Source organism: Halichoeres trimaculatus, unplaced genomic scaffold (genome assembly GCF_033239565.1).
Source record: "Halichoeres trimaculatus isolate MK-OKI-2021-1 unplaced genomic scaffold, fHalTri1.1 fHalTri1_scaffold_18, whole genome shotgun sequence".
NCBI lineage: Eukaryota > Metazoa > Chordata > Actinopteri > Labriformes > Labridae > Halichoeres > Halichoeres trimaculatus.
Window position 1 is genome coordinate 10,198,576 of NW_027437196.1, and position 15,120 is coordinate 10,213,695.

At 39.2% G+C, this 15,120-nt stretch overlaps 2 protein-coding genes across 2 annotated transcripts in view; one reads left to right on the forward strand and one right to left on the reverse strand.

Annotated features, from left to right (window-relative positions):
• hacd1 (3-hydroxyacyl-CoA dehydratase 1) overlaps nucleotides 1-237 on the reverse strand; it is a 47,238-nt gene extending 47,001 nt beyond the window's left edge. Inside the window, exon 1 of the mRNA XM_074693021.1 lies at nucleotides 122-237. The gene's annotated coding sequence lies outside the window, so the exon portion shown is untranslated. The remainder of the gene's footprint in view (nucleotides 1-121) is intronic.
• A 6-nt stretch (nucleotides 238-243) lies between these two features.
• Nucleotides 244-15,120, forward strand: part of cacnb2a (calcium channel, voltage-dependent, beta 2a) — a 78,107-nt gene continuing 63,230 nt past the window's right edge. The window contains exons 1-2 of the mRNA XM_074693012.1: nucleotides 244-439; nucleotides 4,538-4,630. Coding sequence (XP_074549113.1) covers nucleotides 356-439; nucleotides 4,538-4,630 — 177 coding nt within the window. The 5' untranslated portion in view covers nucleotides 244-355. The remainder of the gene's footprint in view (nucleotides 440-4,537; nucleotides 4,631-15,120) is intronic.

A 15,120-nucleotide genomic window follows, 5' to 3' on the forward strand; every position in this document is an offset into this window, starting at 1 on the left:
AGCAGAAGAGCTCTCTCAGCCAGTGTGGGTAGGAGGGCACTGTGATGCTGAAGGCTATAATATCCGAGAATTCAAATCAACATTATCATCATCTGAACTAGAGGAAAACTGCTCCACAAACCTCTTCCGCTCAAGCTCCTCCTTTAGACTCTCCTGTCTCAAACTTGAAGATCGGCGGTGCCAGCTTAGAAGCAGCAGCAGCAGTTTCGTCTTGTTTCTTTTCTTTTCTTTTTTTTTGCCGGTGCCTGAGTAAAAACAAGAACAATGCCTTTGAGCGTTTATCTCGAACACAACTGGGACATCCGTTTATGCGTAGAGAGCTTTTGTCAGATATTTGCTTTTATGAAATGGTGTAATGGTCGTAAGTGAGACTTCTAAAACAAGAGCAGCAACACCCCTGGACAAACACATGGACTCCTTGGAACATCCCATGCTGCAAGTAAGTTCGTTACACTTATTTATCGAGTAGAAATTGAATTTACTCGCCTGTTGTAGTGGAAAATGAAGTAAACCGGTCAACTTTGCTTCACCTGTCATCAACCTGTCCGCTTCCCGCTGTCAGTTGGGGGCTAGCTTAAATGTATTACGTAAGACACGCGAGCGTATGTCCTCGCGAGTGAACCCCGTTTTTTGAATTTTAACGGTCGACTTCAGTCGGAAGTTGTGCTTTGAGCTTTGAATGTTGGTGAAAAATGGTTGAAGAAGGTAAGTCAATGTGTTTTATGCCAATACTAAGGTATTTAACAACTTTAAAACCTAAAATCACGCCACTATTTACAAAATTTACTAGTTGACATTTTTTGAATCAGCATTTCACCATTTATGAACACTTGTTTAGCACAGCAATCCGAACTGGACTATCTTTACATGTTTGGCACTCCCTCTTTTAGCAGTGGTATTTTAATGTGTATATCAGTATATCAACTTCTTACCTCTAGTTCTCCAGATAACTGACAGAATTTTATTTAATCGTCTGGAGAAGCTTATTTTCCTACGATAATACGTCCCTGTTATCATGCAAAAAACCATGCTGTGCTATCCAGACATATTAAAAATTAAATTGAGATCTTAAGTAAACATCAGCACCAAAATAAATATTGTGGTGAAAAAAAAGTAGTTATAATATTTTGATAAAGTTAGAAGAACAAGGCACGATTTTAATAAAACAACAGGAAATTACTTGCATCATGGGAAAATTGATTATATTTTTTAGTAAACTATGCATTAAGTGAAGTTATGTAGCTTTAATTGATGCACTGACTTGTAGAAACCTTTTAGCGCTATTGTGTTATCTTTTGCTGAGAGCTAAGTTGTAAGAGTAAGAATATTTTAATGACAGTTAAGATATTATAAATGGATACATTTTAACGTGCACTTTAATCAGACAAAACGAAAAAAGAACAACAGAACAAGAAAGGACAGAGTAAAAGAAAATCCTCCAAAATGGAGTAGAGTTACGTTCAGTTGAATTTTACTTAAATTTATTTTGCATCATCTGTCTTATGCACTAAACTGAGTTTCCTCACAACAAATAGTGATCTTACTGTTGGTCCCATCCAGGTTACTTAATTCCATCTTGTTCCTGCAGACTCTCTTTGGGCAGCTAAAACTATTCTCCATGAATACTTCTTAGAAACAGACAGAATAGCTCTCCCTTTCTCCCTTTTTATATGCATGATTAACATGTCCTGAGGGAATGGCTTGGAATAAAAGGCACATTTGAAATGAACTCCTGTTTTTTGGTTGCTGCTAGCAACCCATGCTGTATGAGCATTTGAGCTGATTGCATTACTTTTCCAGGCTCTCATCATATCAGCTTGCATACTTGAGACCACCCACGTAATTACATTGTTTTTATGACACCTGTCATAATAGTTCACTTTAGATAAAATATTGAAAGCTGCATTCAACTAATTGACCAAATGGTGAGGCTTTTAGTGAGTTTTACACTAAATGGGTTCATTTTTTATGTCATGTCTTTGTTAAAACAATTCTTCATGCCCTCGTAGAAACAGCTCCTGGTCTCTTTAATTTCCCATCTTTATATTCTTCAAGCTCTTATGAGGCTGAAAATCTTTTAAAGGAACTGTGATTTTGTTTAAGATCTGACTTTACTGAGTTATCTGTCCACAACAGCTCAGAAAAGGAAAAGTTGTTGGGCGACAAATGAAGAAGAGGAAAAAAGGCAGGCATTAGACAGCTAAAGCAGTTGTTACATTAATTGATTACATGGACCAAGTAATACTTTCCCTGAATCCCTATCTGCTGACTAAGAACTGAAGGGCAGTAATCAGCTATTTTTGTCCGTCTTTAATTTCTCTCATTGAGATGATGGTACTATGGATGGTTTCAATTCATCTTGTCAGACCACAACCACACAATAAAGCCCTAAAAGTTTCTAAAATGAGAAATTGACTTTGACACTATGAAAGTGGGATTAGTGCTCTTAAACATCTACCAACAGATGACATTGACTTTGAACTGAGACTACTAAAGCTCGAGGAGGAGTTTCTTTTAGTTTCTCTTTTAGCTGAGGATGCATCAGTTAGACTTTTCAAGTCCCCATACCAATGCTGCCACCTGGGCTTTTGTATTAGCTGATACTGATCCGATCTGATACCAGTATTGATATACCTCTCTCTATTCCTGAACATGAGGATGAGGTTTGGGATTATGTTTTGGCAACTTGTGAGTAAATCTCTAAAATTTACAGGAGTTAGAATATAATTGGAAACCTCAGCAGTGGATGAGTAAAGAATTTAACTTGCACATATTGAATTTGCCGTGGGAGTTGTCGGTGGAACTACAGTGAAATACCCTAGAACTGCTTAGTCTCTGTGATCTTCCTTCATGCTATTTCACCTCGACTTTATGTTGTTAAAGACTAAGTACACACATATGGTTAGTGACTAAACACGGAAGAGCATAGAACTGAGTTTAATAGATCTGTCCTATGGATCAGCACTTTCTCAATGATATCTGATCTTGCTTTCTGAGTCTGTATCAGACCAATACCTGATACCAAGATTGGATCAGTGGATCCCTATTTGGCATCGGTCCTGTTCAAACTCAAAAAGCTTGAGCAAATGTTGGTCGCAATAGACCAATGGACTGGGCTCATCTATTCAGCTCAAGTTACAAAAACCTGAAGTTACCAAATCATCAATATCAGCCCCATATTTAATTTAGGAATAGAGATTGTAAAATTTATACTGGTATATGGAAGGACCAGGCAATAATGGAAAAATAAAAATCATTTTGGTTAATGTGTGGTTATCCCACCCTCAACTCAGTTCATCATGTAAATATTTGCATTTTGAAGCAAGTAACTGAAATGAACAAGTACAGATGACCAATTAAGATTTATTTATTGAAACAATGGAATTGAAAACACAAATTAACTGGAATGGAAATGTTTTGTAACCTTGCAGAGCAGACGGACCTGCCTGATTCAATTTCTGAACTCCTGCAGGTCCATCTTGCTAGGCTCCAATGACCAGCGATTTCCCTCGGCTAAATTCTAACCGGCCCAATCAGAGGTAGCTGTGGGAGCAGACGTGACGTCAGCAGACTTTCGTACTTGAACTACGCTGTCAGCGTTCCTTTGATTCTTAAGTTAAATTTATATAAACGGAAGCTGTCGTCTAACGCCTTTTTCACAGTTGTTTCTCGTGATTCAGTAGTTGTTCATCTATTGTTTCTTAGAAGCATCAGCTCATATAAGCTACGTCATACCGTGGCTTGATGTGGATTGGTCTGTGGTGAGTGTGTTAATCAGAACGGTTGTTCAATCACCAGCTGCGGATTTTTTTTTAAGCCCCGCCTCTGAAAACAAATCGGAAGAGCTGCTACCCAGATGGACTAGTTAAATATTTCCGTGGCGGATATATGAAACTGTTTGTGTGGCGTGTCAGGTTAAATGTTTTGTGGAAATAAAAAAAAATAAAAAAGGAGAAGATAAAAAAAAATTCTAGCGAGCCACAAAGATCATTTTAATTCTGTGGTATTAATTTAAAAATATCTTTCACCTAATGAAGAGGTACTTCACAACTTTTTTGTCAACATCATCCTGACTGTAACCAAAGTGTGTCAAACTACTGACATGGAGTTCCTTTTGTTTAAGCTGCTTGCGTTGTGCTGTCGGATCAGTGTGCAATTTTTCCTCCATGACACATCTGTTCCAAGTTCTGCCAAATCCAACGGCAGTCCAATAAATATCACATTATCTACAAGTGTCGATTGAGCTATGCTAAGTCTGTTCTAGGTCTAACTTATCTTGTATCTAACTGATCTCATGCTGACTAGGCTCACAGTCCAATTTCTTAAGCTGCATGTAAATGTTCTGTGTGTAGCGGACTGGATGCTACTTCCTCTCCGGCTGGTTCTCTGGCAGCCTTCATGCTGTGCGACACCTATCTGCCTGTCATGTAACTACACAACCAGCAGTGTATTTTAAGCATTCCTTGAAAGAGCCATAACAACCACAAATAATTAAATTTCCTCTTTTGATCTCTTCTTTTGTTTTGACTGTCTTTAGTCTCATGGCAAAGGAGCAAGAAGAAAAGGTCGATTCAAGGGTTCAGATGGCAGCACCTCCTCTGACACCACAACCAACAGTCTTGTTCGCCAGGTAAGGTACTTTGGAGGGCTCTGGTGGCGGGAAGGGGGAGAAATTTTCCATGATGTCATAACGTTTCTTGGAAATATGATGGATAAATATTTGTTGTTGGTGTAGTTTTCAATATCATCGTTAGCTAATGTGATTGATCAGCTGCTGCAACAAACTCAAGCGCATCCAGGCTTGTTGTTTTCAAAAGATAGTTTTTAGATTTGATTACAGATAAAAATCAAGAATAGGCCTGTCACGATAATCAATAAATCAATTAACCGAACGATAACTAAAATCGTCCTTGGTAAGCTTGCCAGCCTCGATAAACTGACACGTGCATGCATGTTTGTTTTCCTCCTCTCTTTCAACCAAAGAGGCTGAATGAGAAGATGGCTCACTACGTCTATCTTTCCTAACATCGGGGTGCATAGGTTCTATAGCGGATTTAGCAGATTTATAGCGGAGTGAGCATCTGTCAACAATGCGATCTTTGGGGTGAAGATGGGGCTGCTCACGCGTACACACGGAGAGAGCTGAGTGTCCTGAGGGGTAAGGAGGAAACACACGCTAATATGAGTGATGGCACGAAATATACAGTTCTTAAGCCGCCTGCCACAGTCCCAGTGTGGGAATATTTAGTTTTTTATCAGAATGAACAAAGTGTGAGCTCATGAACACCAACGGGCTGATATGTTGCATTTGTTTGAAAATAGTGGCAACGAAGAAGAAGAGGGAGGTGCAGCGGAGCCTTGTTCTTTGACAATCCACTCTTACTGAGGCTTTTGGTCTGCAAAGTAAATAGAAATAAAAGCACCAAATGGTGGGCGCTAAAAGACAGCTACATTGCCAAAAAAATGCAGCCCTTCAATACGGTTGAAAGCCAGAAATGTTAAAAATGTTTGACAGACAGTACGGATTGACTGGGAAAAAGTACATGTTACAAACAATTCAGGAACTGTATAAACTCCCTTTTATTTAGGCTATAGTTTATATAGTTGTTTTTTGTTTTTGTTTTGAGTTTCGTTTTTTTTTTTAGAGACAGGGTCTATGTTTTATTGTCTTTGATTAGTATTGATTATTTTCATTGACATGTATTTTTTTCTAAAAGAGAGTCCATTTCATTTTCATTGTATTTTTTTCTCTTTCTTGTTTGTTAAACTTATTATATTTTTTGTTAAATTTATTTTATTTAAAAGATCCTGACCTTTTAATTACAGTTAAATACTCTTAAAAAATTAAAGTTTCTTGCTTTTGATATAGTGTACTCACTTTATTATCCTATTTATCATAACTACATCAATGAAAAAATGGGGAAAAAAATCAAAATAACATTGACAATAATATCGTTTATCGGCAATAATATTTTTGAAAATTATCGTCTAACAAAATTTGTTATCGTGACAGGCCTAATCAAGAAAAAACTTTGAAAATATGTTTTAATTAAGCAGATAAATACAGAAAGAAGTAAAGCAGAAAAATCTTATAAAATATCATCAATATCAGACAAAATGAACTGTAATACTTGCTCTAAATGCTACACAAGCTCTGTGGAATTTCCAAAAGTAGAATGTAGGCATCTCGCCCTGTGAAGGGTTGTTGGTTTCTGAAGAAGACACTGTAAGCAGAGCACTTCATGGTTCCACTTGGTACATATTTCTCCCCACCCTGAGATAGTCAGGGAGGTACTGGCTGAGAAAGAAAAGATTTAAAGGTGGTTAAGTTTCAAAAAGAAGTATAAATAGCGCTTGCTTGGGGGTAAATGCGAATCCCTGTTTGAGTCTGTCCAGGAAACTTTGTTTCAAGCTGCTCCTATCCCTTATGTTCCAGTTTTCATCTCATCTCTTCTCTATCTGGAGCCAAAACCAGTGGACATTGTGTTCTGGTACAGTGATAGTAGGATCGAAGTACCTTGGGACATAGTTTCGTATTTTACAAGATGTATCAGCTTGTTGGCTCTTTACAAGACAGTCACTGCTATGAAATGTCCTGAATACAATTGTTTCATTCAGGAATGAAACACTTGGATGTGTATAAATTCCTGACTGCAAATGCAAACTGGCATAAGAGCCCGGTTTTAGTCATCATCATCCATCAGGGGTGAGATGTGCATTGCAGTGAAAGCTCTCTGTAAACACTGCTGGGTAGAGAATGTTAAGTGGAAGTGTCTCTTCGGGGATGTGTCCTCAGTGCAGCAGCGACACATTGTCCTGTTATAAAGCAGACCCCGCAAGGTACGGACTTGTGTGTCTGGACTTTGTTGAGCAGACCTGCGAGGGACAGGATGAGTTGGGTTAAGGATGCGCGCCCCTGCCTAAATGTTTCTGCCTTTTTTGGAGGAGGTACGCATCATCTCATCTTTGGCAGCGCAGCAGCAGTGCGACGGGAAGCTGGAGGAAACCTGAGCACGACGGCACCTCCCGATCCACTGTCTGCTTCCTCTCAAGGCCGCTCTCAGAGCAGTCGAAATGAGCTGCTATCACCAGTGAAACAACTCAACAAGAGCTGCTCAGTGAGACATCGCCTGATTTTACTGCCACCCCTGGGAGCTCATGCCCATTCCCACAGTCCTGTCCCATAGTGAGGAGTTCCCCTTCAGTCTGAGTCATCACGAATAAACTCAATCAGCCTGAGAGTTAGTATCTATCTGCAATATAGTGTCCCATCCTCCAGAAATAAGAGGCCATTAAAGCAAGTGACCGACAAAGGATGTGGGAAGTGTGGAGAGATAATGTGTCTCAGGGTCAGTGAGGTCTTTGCATGCTTTGTAAGAATATCCTCTTTTAGATATTTGCAGCAAGAGGGCCACAGAAATAGCAGACCTTCCAGTAACTTTTCCTTTGTTTGGATAATTATGTAAATACTGTTTTTCATTTGTTCTGTCGTAACAGCAGCTTCTATCTGACCTTATTTTCTTCATCTCGTGCTCCATCATGCTGTCTGTGATTATTTTCACTTTCACAGAAGAATGAGGACGTAGTATTTAAATCCCTAAACTAACACCAAGCAGGCAAAGTATGCAACTTTGTGGTTATCTCACTGCCTATTCATCAATCTGTCACACAGCTTTCATGTTGTTCTCCTTCCTCTTTGTTTTATCATTTCTCTCACTGTGGGCAATCAGAGTTGCTGTTTACTGAAGAATGTTTGCATGACTGGATGTGAGATTTTGAAACGATCTCTTGTGTATTTTGTTTAGCTCTCCCTCCTGTCTGACCTGTTCTGCCTCACAGTCCTGGCCGTAGGCGTCTTATGAACAGCTAAGGCTCATAAAGGTCCCCGTAATCGATCCACCACAGCTTCGAGGTTCATAAAAATGAATTTCCAGCAACGGTATATAAACAGCTCCTTTAAGACAGAGTTACTCATGCTGCTAAAGCTGGAGGCCAGAGGGCAGACAGTGAGTAGGTTGAGAGAAAAAGGATGAGAGACGCTCCCTGTGGTCATGGTTTGATGCCCGGGGGAGTATGGAGGAGGCTGGGAAGGGTGGAGGTCTGGGCCGGCCCCGAACGCTCAGCCGTGGGAGTAGTAGGGTCAACGTTGAACCGGAGCTCAAGTCCATTGAGAAGGAAGAGGGGCAGGACTGTCAGAGATTTGTCAGCAAACTTCAACATCAGGTGGATGGTTTATTTTTATTTATGCGGAGGTGGTCCAGCTCGGCAGTGTAAGCAAAGAGATTGTCAAACTGTCAGCAAACATTTTGTGATTTGTTGTGCAAGTCCCATTTGTCATTGTTCAGGATGATTTCTTTTACTGGCCTTAGTGTCAACCAGTTGTCTTGGAACCTGGTGGTGATTATCATCATGTGATGATGATAAATGTCACTGATGTCAATTTGCTCGCCGCAATTTCTCTGAATTTAAGGTGAAGTCAGTGGTTATTATGTACCAACTCCAAAGAAGACTTCCTCATATGAGCTGTGTTGAGGTCATTTCTTGCTTATATATGGGGCGTGGGGCAGTGGTTAGAACTGGTACTTCACAGCAAGTGAGGAGTTTGAGATCCCTGGCTTTCTACCGCAGTTCAAAAACATGCTTGTCAGGTTGATTGGTGGCACTAAATTGCCTGCAGCTATGAGTGTGATCATGGAAGGTTGTTGGTTTCAACATGAAAGCCCTGTGATTGGCTGGCGATGTGTCCGGGGTGGGCCAAATGACAGCGGTGGGAAAAGAGGTTAATATAATGGATGGATGGATGGACAAACGGACAAACGGACGAATAATTGGTTATTCTTCTATCTGTTCATCAGTTTCTGGAGGGTCTCAGTTCAACAGTAAATTACACAGAGGTTTCACTGTAGCATGCTTAAGCAGTATGAAATGTGAAAAAAGAGACCAACTGTCTTGTGATTTACTTGTGATTAACCGGTCTTTGCTAAAAGCAAGATTGGGGTGTACATGTGTTAAAAAAAAGTGCTAGCTTTGATGTCTGTCCTCAAAAGAGGAGGACATTTGAAATGCTTGTTTGCTGGAGGTCAGATCAGTCATTTTTTTTGTTCTGAACGCTTTTCATTTAAATTTGAGATTAAATATGTGCAGAAAGAGACATGGGATACTCAATTGAATCCATGCTGTAAACATGTTTTTCTTTGCTGTAAAAATCAGCTGTTTTTGGCTTGGTTTGTGATATTTAGCGCTTTTGCGGCCAGCCTCCAGCAAAATCTCAGAAAGTGCACTCCACACTGCCTTCTGTCACTATTACTGTTTTTCATTTCTATCACAGATGGTTTGGGTTCATTTGTAGCAGGGATGGGTCCCAAATTAGGTACTTTTATAGGTACCAACCAAAATATGTCCGTAGAACCAAGTACCAATTCAGTAAAATCAAAAGGTACTATGTTTCAGCACCTAAGCGCATCTTCATGACTGTGAAGGAGACAAAGAGTAGGCAATTTTCCATGCTGGAGATGCACACAGTAATGCAGATTTGTATATCGAGTAATAAGTATCTTAAATTTAAAAATTTTGAGGTTTATTATTAAACAAATTAATAATTATTACCCAAAACACACCCAAAAGTACAGAAACATTGGTACCGTTGAGTACCGATGCTGGTTGCCAGGTACTGGGCATTGGTACTGTATCGTTTCAAATGCCAAAGGTGCCCATCCTTAATTTTTAGACCAGGATTTCTAGGTTCAGAGCCTTTAAAACCTCTATTTTCACTTTGGACACAGTCATACATGGTTTGTTAGACATCCTCCAATGGAGACTTGGTGATGTTATTTAGCGATAGACCGATATGTCTTTTTAGAGCTGATGAGAGGCACCCATCTGCAGGGACTGAGCGTCGCCATATCGTCAACAAATAGCGGAAAAGGCAAACCGGAAGTTGGTCTTCTTCGTCTATTTTTTTCACTTTTTCAGCTGTACGACACCATGCAGGAACTCGGGCGCCCCTTAGAGTCAATAATACCAGATCTCAATGAAACACAAATGAAATTTCGACGTAACCAGATTTTGTAGACGTTATTCTGTTGACATGGATTATGCATGTTTCAAATGAAACAGTAATTCATGTAAGAAACAAAACAAAACTTTAAACCAGAAATACAACAAAAAATGGTTAAGAAACACAACCAGGGGTAAAGCGCCAGTCTGAATTCCGTTAACTATAAACAGGAAAATAAAAACAAATTTTGTTATGGAGCCCCGAATAAAATCTCGAATATGTCCAACTTTCAGTTTAATGAGAGCATCGTAGCGCCAAAAAAGTCAAAAGAACACAAAGAATATTTTAACTTTTCTTTTTCTTGTGTTGTTATGTGTATATTTTTGTGCATCTTTGTTGGATGATTGCTGTATCTTAGCCCCTGGCTGCAACTATGTGTTTATTGTTATTTGTACTTTGGTAATACTAAAAAAAGGACTCCAAAAACAAAAGAATCTTCAGTACTGTAATAACTTTAATTGCACATTCTTACATTAAAGAAAAAAAAAAAAAAAAAAAAAAAAACACGAGGAAGACCAACTTCCGGTTTGCCTTTTCCGCTATGTGATGACGATATAGCGACGCTCAGTCCCTGCAGATGTGTGCTCTTGGAGCTGATACTGATTCCAATTATTAGTGGTCAAAGAGGCTGCTCACCGATATTTGGAGCGGATATTCATTTGCAGTTAAAGTAAAAATATTGGTGTCAAAAATTTCAATAGTGCAAACTCCACCACTTAATTTTAAGTGCCTTTAAACATATTTAACATCTCCCAGGCTCAGCAGCATGTCTTATTAAGTCAAATGAAAATTTAAAAACCTGGGACTGGGATGTTTATTACAATTTCAGGAGTCTTCTGCCCAAACTTACTTTCGAAACATATATCTGCTCTGGAGGTTCTCCATTCGGCAAAACTTTCTCTTCTCCGCAGTGTGTGAGCACCGTGCATGCACAGCTTTCACTGCTTATTGGCTGTTATCTGAGCCATGACTCTCCATGTAACCAATCAGATGGTACTGTGGGAGGGACAATCCTGGAGACAGAGTAGAGACTGCAGGCATGAGAGGAGCAGCTATATCAGAGCCAAAATAACACAGTTTTGAATTGAGTCTTATTGGCAGTTGGATTAATAAGGAGGGCCGATGCCCTTTTGCCTCAAAATACACAATTGGGGTACACCCTGGACAAGACTCCAGCCCATAACAGAGCCAACAAGTTTAATCTTTACTAAAACTTATGAACATGTCCTCAGAAAATACACAACACAAAGCCTGTGATTTCCAGGTGTGTTTTTCCCTCCCATTTGTAGACTGGTTTTATATGTTCAGACAGTTTTTCTTGTGTCCAATGCATTCTGGGAAATGATCCAGCACCCAGTGACCCTGAATAATAATAAACTTTCTTTATATAGCTCATCTCTAAAAACAGTTAACAAAGTGCCGCTCAGAGACAAATCTCAGAGCTTGCAACGGGACAGAACACGAGAACAATGGCTCGGGAGTCTACAAAAGAAGTTAAATTTATAAAAAGACACTGACTTGAAAGCCAGATTTTTCCTGTCAGACTGTCCCAAAAAAGAAGGGTTTCTGGTGATAAAAATCTGCTCACTTTATACTTTTTATCTGCAAAGAAGCTCCAGAAAAAGGATGCAAGTTGTCCCTCTGGCTCTTGTAAATATCTGAAATAGGGAAGATAGCTTGAACAAAAACAATATCATCAAGGATCTGATGTACAGTATTTCCAACCATTATTTGCATACTGTAACTCAGAGTGTTATATCATAATTGACCTCCTACTGCTTCCCACACTTGTTATGTTTATGTAAATGGTTGCACCAGGCTCTGTATCGCCCACCTCCCTCTGTCTCATTCACCGCCCTCTCCATACAACAGCGCGTCGTGATGTCAGCAGCTTTTCTGCGGCACATTGTTGCATTTCGGCCCTCTCTGTCTGTACATTCAGGCTGGAGAAATGGATTTGGTGATGAAAGGCTGTCTGGCAGGGTGTGGCGAGGGCAGGAAACCCCTTCTCACACTCCCCCTGATTGCTGGCTCTCTTTCATCATCCTCTCGATTATTTTCCTTCATCTAAACTGAGAGAGAGGGTGACACAGAGAACTTATTATTGACTTTGATGCTTATCAGATCTGGCAGTCATGACTTTTTACATAACAAGTGCCTAACTGTGGTGGTATGGAGAAGCTGCCACTGAAAATCTTGAAAACCTGGAGCATAGCATTCACCCTGCAGACCTTTGTCTGAACTTTGAGGTACACATGTCATAGTTTTCCAACTGTAGATATTTCTGGAGGGACATATGTGCTTTTTGGCATCAGACCACAGCAGTGATGCATGGGTTTAAATCTTGTAAATATGGAAACATTCCTACTTTATCTGCCAGTATAGAAGTGCCACATTGCCATCTAGTGGGAAAATCAAAGAAAGCAGGTATGCAACCTGGTTACTGATACTCAATGATTGTATTAATATGAGCTCTTTCTTACTCCAAGTTAAAGGATATCATCCATTTGTTTAAGGTATGTACCCAAATATGATACCAAAACAACCCAAGAGGTTTCCTTTGTTGAATGCTAATTTTGAAAGAAAGCAATTTGTAAGCAAAAATAAAATGAAACCTAATGATAATAGCCCACATTTGAGTTCTGCAGAATTTGACCCAAAGGTTGCATGTAGGCTAAACCATAGACTGTATATAGTGGACAGTGTAACTCCACCTTGCACCATTGAAGCCAAGATACCCCTGTTGGGCAGCTAAAACGAAAAAACTACACAAAAGCGGCAGCTGTCATTCACTGTTGAACGTGACGTAAATCCTTGTTTTTAACCTCTTATAACTAATGAAAACAAAACTTTTTAGAAAAAAAAGGGGACTTGCACACAACACAGCTTAATAATATCTCAAATTATCACAACATTGGGAAGTGAGAAACATTTCAAGGATGTGTTTTTTTTTTTTTAATTGGCCACAGCCCATCTGGGATGGCTGGGGAGATGGATTTTTTGACCAATACTGCAGCCAGTCACCACGGGGAAGAGTTTGTGGTGACCTTACTTTGAGCCTAGCAAGGTGATGTCCATTTTTTTACAGTCTATAGGATAAACAGAAGGGGTCTGAGAACTGACCCCTGAGGAACACCACAGGGGTTGCATAGTAAGCAGTTGATGACAGACACTGTTTTTATAAATATTAACTAGATGCTAAATACATTCAGTCGGTTCCTTTCTAGAAGTCTGCTCTTTTTTCACGTACTGCAGTGATAAAATGGGAACAAAAGAGGAGGCACAGTTCTGTCTTTGTGTGAGCTGCACTGTAGCTTCACTGCTCATGTTATGGGTGTGACGATAAAAGATGCGCTTTTTTGGAGTTGGTGACGTCAACTGGAGCTTTGAAGCTGCAACATAAAACAGACTTGATTTACATTTGTCGACGTGCTCTCCTGCATTATTTATCCCAGCGTCAGCAGCAGGTGAGTGATGACTGCCTCTCAAACAGGAGATACATTACCCCTCTCACTGTAAGTTACACCTCTATGTTTATAATGACACCTCCATCAAAACAGACATATGTCAGCTAGAGAATTACTGGCAGTGAACTGAAGATGCTCCAGTGTTGATGAAAGAGGGTGGCAGATTTACGTTTAGCTGAGAGTCTATCACAGTGAGTAGGTGATATATGGATATTGGTACTATCACTGATGAGCATTAGGGTTCACAACAGGCCACATGCCATCTGCATTTGCCAAAACAGCACTATCATCATCTGTACCCTTATCTCTAATACTGCAGTGTAGTTTGAAAAGGATGGCTGCTCTTTCTGAACTGTTCCACGTACAGACTGAGGAGATCCTTCCTCCTGAGAGCCATAAGACTTTGCAACACCTCACTTGGGAGGAGGGCAGTGTTTCCACTGTACATGTCAAATTACACTCCTGCTCTTGGTATTTAGTTTATTTAGGCTTAATGTTAAGAGGCTCTTTGCTTGAGTAAACTCAAACTAAAGGCTGTTTATATGCTGGATGTAACACATGACCATGACCATGGAGGTTTGTCATGATAAGACCCCTATGCTTTACCTTTGGGTCCTGCCTCCCTGTCAGGATTCAGTTTTGCAAAGCCACCCGTTCACTATACATTACCTTTTAGCTCTCCTGTCATGGGCGACAATCTTATTTTATAAAATTGAATCTTATTGAATCTCATTGTATTTTTTTTGTATCGTGTGGGATCGTACAGCATTGTATTGCTTTGAATCAAACTGTATCATATCATATCTTATGGTACGGTATCTTATAATATTTTAACAAATCAAATCAAATTGTATTGTATGGTAATGTCAAAACTAAATGTGTGGTATTGTACCCTAAATGTACTGAATCAAATTAGAAATAAATATAACAAATAATATTGTAGGAAATCCAATTTTATGGTATCGCATTGTTTTTCATCATATTGTAACAAATAAAATCAAACTCTATTGTTTAGTAACACAATAAGGCATAACAAGACATAACAAGACACATTGTAAAGTATTGTAAAGTATTCTAATGTGTCAGATGAAATTAAATGGTAAATCAAATTAAACCAAGTATCATGTATTGTTTTATATTGTATCACATTGTTATATCATATTGTAATAAATCTAACTTTACGATAACAAGACGTAACAAGATGTATTGTAACGCATCATAAAGTATCATAACGTGACAAATCATTAAGCATCACATAAAATTAAAATATAAATCAAATTTAACCAAAAACCAAATATCGTATATCGTTTCATTTTGTTTCATATTGTTTCATCCTGTTTCATCCTGTTACATATTGTAACTTATTGTAACTTATGGTAACAGATCATATCAGAACTTCTTGTAACTTCTCACAACTTCTCGAAACTTATCAAAACTTTTTGTAATGTTTGAATCGCATGCAATTGTATCGTATCCAATCAAACTCATGTAGTGCATCAAGGATGTATTGTATGATTGACACAGTTTCCAACCTTACCTCCCCAAACAAGCTAGCTCCTTTCGACAATTAAACCTAGAGCCCAACAATGTCCCGAC